Raw genomic sequence first — 4,455 nt, 5'->3', positions numbered from 1 at the left:
TAGTTACAGATTGATTCAAAAGGCTTCAGCTGCGGATTTGTTGGTGTAGTCTATTTTAGCTGGGGTGACCAGTTGGTTTGCAGACAACGATGGTTTGGCCCTGTTCCCCGTTCTTTATATGAAGTGCTACTTTGCTTTTCTGATTTGGAAACTTGATTCTTCTAATTCAAGGATTCTGCTGATGGTTGAGCAAGTAGGTGGGAACGTCGCATGGTGTGCGCTGCACATTCCGGCAGTATTCAATTCTTCCTCGAAAGCCGCCGTCATCTTGGCTGTGCTGTTCGAGGACGAGAAGTCAAGGCCCAAAGCCGCTGCCGCAGTTGTTGCCCTGGTGGCGACATTCATCCAGCGCTGATGTGTGATAAACTGCCCAGAACCTCACTAGACGCTGAAGTGGATTAGATAAATTTGTTGCTTGCATCCAGAATAGTTACTTTGTGTGGACTGCGTCTGGGCCTTTTGGTCAAATGCCGGCAGTATAGTTATCCTGTCACACTGTATGGAAGAGAGCAGCTGGCAAAGGGAGAAGACCCAAAACAATACAGTAAGATTTACAGTAAGTATGTTATTATGTTGTGTTCAGTGACACCGTGGAGTAACACAACGCAACTGTATCGTTTCCTACTATTTTTGCAAATCTCACATTCGTCTGTAAGAATAATATCATGAATTAGTACTATTTTGGGACGTGCTTGCTACAATGTCGCAACTGAGCGATGCCGCATGCCTAAAGGTATGGGCCGAGTGAGTAGGGAGTGTAGGACATGCCACCGTTTTCTCTGTCGCAACTGTTGCTTACCCTCTATTTTTCTGTTCCTGTGTGATCAATCTGTCCAGCGACATTTCTGGAGTAAAACCATGCAAATGCAGCGGGATCTTTGTTGTAAATTTCTTTACCAGCTTTGCTGCAATGCCTGAACTTACAGTGTCTTTTCTTTGGCGGGTAACAGCGTCCTCCATGGGCTTGTATGCATTTGATTACCTTGGTTTTATATCGCTTGATTACCTTGACTTTGCATAGCAAAGTACATGAAGTTCTTTGAATACGGTCTTTTTTTTATCTTTATTAGGTAGAGTCAGCCTTGCTAACATATAAAAAATGGTCTTCCATCTCAACGGGCAACCATGGCATCGAGAAGAAACACAAAGAACTAGGTGTTGTTTCTTCCAAATTTGTTGCCTTTTACCAGGCTTTTCGGGCTCTTAGTGGGTCATGAGATGCCTTTGTGTCATGCCGCAGGGATCACATTAGTTCTTCTCATTTTCAAAGTATACAGAATGGCTAGGAACATATTTCCTCCAACACCACTTTTTCCAAATCTCAACGCAGTCTTTTGTCAATGGATGGACATGATAACTCGTGTATCGCTTGCGCAGGTACAAATGCATTTCCCCAGAATGTTTGTGTTTATTTTTATTTGTTTTCAAAAGGGTTTTAGTAACTTATCTTTATTTAATTTTTCATTCGTCTTTTTGTTTATCATGCGCGGAAATAAATTGCGTATTTTCACTTTTTGGGTGCAATTAACTTCTTTTTGTGCATTTCCGTTTTGTTGGGTGCAGTTACACTGTTGTATGGTTCAATTATATTTTTTGCAAAAAATGTACTTTTATGTTTTGTTTCAATTTTTTGTTGTACTTTACTATTTGTGCAACTACACATTTTGTGTAACTACACTCTCTTATGCAATTTGGACTGTTTTTAGTAATTGCAGTTTTTGGTGCAATTGTACCTTTTTGTAGAGATGTTTTTTTTTCTTTGCAGGATTAGAGATGATTTTCCGAGTAACTGGGAGGGAAGAGACAATGTAACATCACTCGTTAACTTAGTTATGCAAGACAAGTATAACTTACCTGCAAATAGTAATTTGTATATTTAAGAAGATCAATAAATACATACGATGGGACAAAACGCTCAACATTCAAACACTACCAATACACATACTATTGAGACGTAAAAAAAATAGGCAATAATTACTGGTACTATGATACATGGCATATAAAACACCGAGCTTGCATGTAAGAAGATGTACGTCGTGTCCACGGAGTGACCTGACGCCACACTCAGATGAACGGCGCCCTATCGTGGACAGGGCGAGAGCACCGCCGCGTGGGCGCGTCTACGCTGACGGGGGTGTGGCCGCGAAAGGCATAGGCACATTCACATTCGGGACAAAGGGCAACGGCGGCAGGGTCACCTTGGGCATGACAATGGCGGGCATCGGCGTCATCGTCACCTGCGGCACGGTGGGGAGGGTGACCTTGGGCATGGGCGGGAGGACCGCCTTGGGCACGACGATGGAGGGCATGGGTGGCAGCGTCACCTGCGGCACGGTGGGCAGGGTGACCGACGGCATTGGTGGCATCAGGGTGACCGTGTCCGTGGGCACGGCCGGCAGGCCAGGGACGGCGCTAGCAGCCGCCGGTGTAGTGTCGGCCAGGTTGCGGGCGGCGTGGCACGTGCTGCCGGCGAGGAGGAGCGCGCACGCCATGAACATGGCCAACATGCTCGCGTTGGAAGCCATATAGCTAGAACTAGCGGACGTACTGTTGAGAGATGGTTTTCTCTCTCGTGTGTAGCAGGTGACTGCTAGATGTTGCTTCTGCTCTGATTATGGGTCAATACCGGGCAATTTATACAGTTCAAAGTGATCGCGTGATTAGGTGGGTTGTTGACCCGATTGAGAATGTCTGTGCGTGCATGTTCGATTTGCTCAACCGTTTTTGATGAAGAGCTGTGCCGACGCTGTGCCGACGCTGCAGTTTCGATTTGCTCAACCGTCTTTGATAATTAGTCTACCATAATTTCTCATCTGCCTCCACACGTTCTCGCGCGAAGGTGCACTGACGGTATTGTATATCTTCAAAACAGTGCCATTCTTGCGGTTGACCTCTGGTAGAACCTATAGCAGGAGGCCAAATGACAACAACACCAAATATGTTCATCTCATCGCCAATGATAAACATATCAAAAATAAAATTTTCCACGTCGAGCGGGATGGCGATACTATTGTTGGTGAAGAACAACTGAAGACCTATATTACCAATTTTTATATGCTTCTTTTTGGTTCACCTGTCTCTGATAATGTCAAGCTTGATGAGGATGCCAAAGGTGACATCCGGCAACTATTGAGAGACGAGAATTCCATCCTAACTGCCCCTCTTACCGACAAAGAAGTGTGAGATGCTATCTTATGGATGGAACACAATAAGACCCGGGTCCAGATGGGTTCCCGACGGAGTTCGATCAACGGTTCTGGTCAGTCATAAAAGGTGACTTTATATCTATGTTTGCTTTATTATATAATGAGAATTTGGTTTTGTATTAGTTAAATTTTGGTATTATTACTCTTCTTCCTAAGAAGGAAAACACTATTAAGATTCAGCAGTTTCATCCAATTTGTCTTCTAAATGTAAGTTTTAAAACATTCACCAAAGTGACAACTAATCATGCTACAGTGATCGCACACAAAGTGAAGAGACTGCCGTAGACGACGTTCATGCCAGGGTGACACACCTGGAGGGGGTTGTTCTCTTACATGCAACGATTCACGAGTTACACTCGAAGAAACTTGATGGAGTTATCTTCAAAGTGGATTTTTGAAAAAGCCCACTACAAACTTAAATGGTCATTCTTGCAACGATGTATCGCATAAAAGGCTTCCTGGCAAAATGGTGTCAGTGCATTAACATGTTTTTCAAAGGGGCCAAGGTAGGTGTCTCTGGTTGCAAGTTATTGGTCGATCGTATCTTACAATGCTTGGAACCTTGAACTATGCAGGCAAGCCCACCATTTTCACTCTGTTTTTCAATTTTTAGTTTTCCAAATGCAAGGGATTCTTTTACCCAATTGATGGATTAAAATGATTTTTTCCAACTTATTAAGAAAAACCGGGTAAAACTGATACGGATGAGGTAACATAATGTTATTGTATTTCATAAAGCGCAACTGATTATTCAACATTTGTATATACATGTATTCAAGATTTTTTAATTTTCTACAAAAAAATGAGGAAGTGGCAAGCGGATTTACTAAAATTCAGGTGCCTGTTTTGCGCTTAGATTTGAGCTTTTTTTCGTTTTGAGAAAAATAGTTAGAAAAGCATGCAAACATATCGAATCTGCAATCTGCCACTTCTTGTGAGCATGCTTACCGATTGGGCTTTGAGTCTCTCAGGAAAAAAAATTATTGGCCTTTGAAACCTCCAACTGCCACTTTGGTGAGTAAGTCTTTACCATCAAGGCATCAAGCTACACTGTTATTTCTGTGCTAGTACTTCCGTTCCAACTTGTTTGAAGCATTAGTTTTATCCTAAAACAATTTTTTTCTATCTTGACTAAGTTTATATAAAAAATGTATTAACATCTAAAACATCAAATTAATTTTATTTGGTTGTTTACAAAAAATATTTGTGTTCTATGTCTATTTGATGTCCTATTAGCATATTTTTTTGC

General features: G+C 42.2%; 1 protein-coding gene across 1 annotated transcript; it reads right to left on the bottom strand.

The window, feature by feature from the left end:
• Positions 1 to 1,852: 1,852 nt before the first annotated feature.
• Positions 1,853 to 2,591, bottom strand: LOC119298094 (protein PELPK1-like). Its single transcript, XM_037575614.1, has one exon. It carries the CDS (start codon positions 2,523 to 2,525, stop codon positions 2,121 to 2,123), a length of 405 nt encoding a protein of 134 aa, XP_037431511.1. The 5' UTR covers positions 2,526 to 2,591; the 3' UTR covers positions 1,853 to 2,120.
• Positions 2,592 to 4,455: the final 1,864 nt, after the last annotated feature.

The sequence above is a fragment of the Triticum dicoccoides genome, chromosome 5A (genome assembly GCF_002162155.2).
Source record: "Triticum dicoccoides isolate Atlit2015 ecotype Zavitan chromosome 5A, WEW_v2.0, whole genome shotgun sequence".
Taxonomy (NCBI): Eukaryota; Viridiplantae; Streptophyta; class Magnoliopsida; order Poales; family Poaceae; genus Triticum; species Triticum dicoccoides.
Note: the sequence above shows the minus strand (reverse complement) of the source record. Positions and strands in the feature narration are given on the sequence as shown.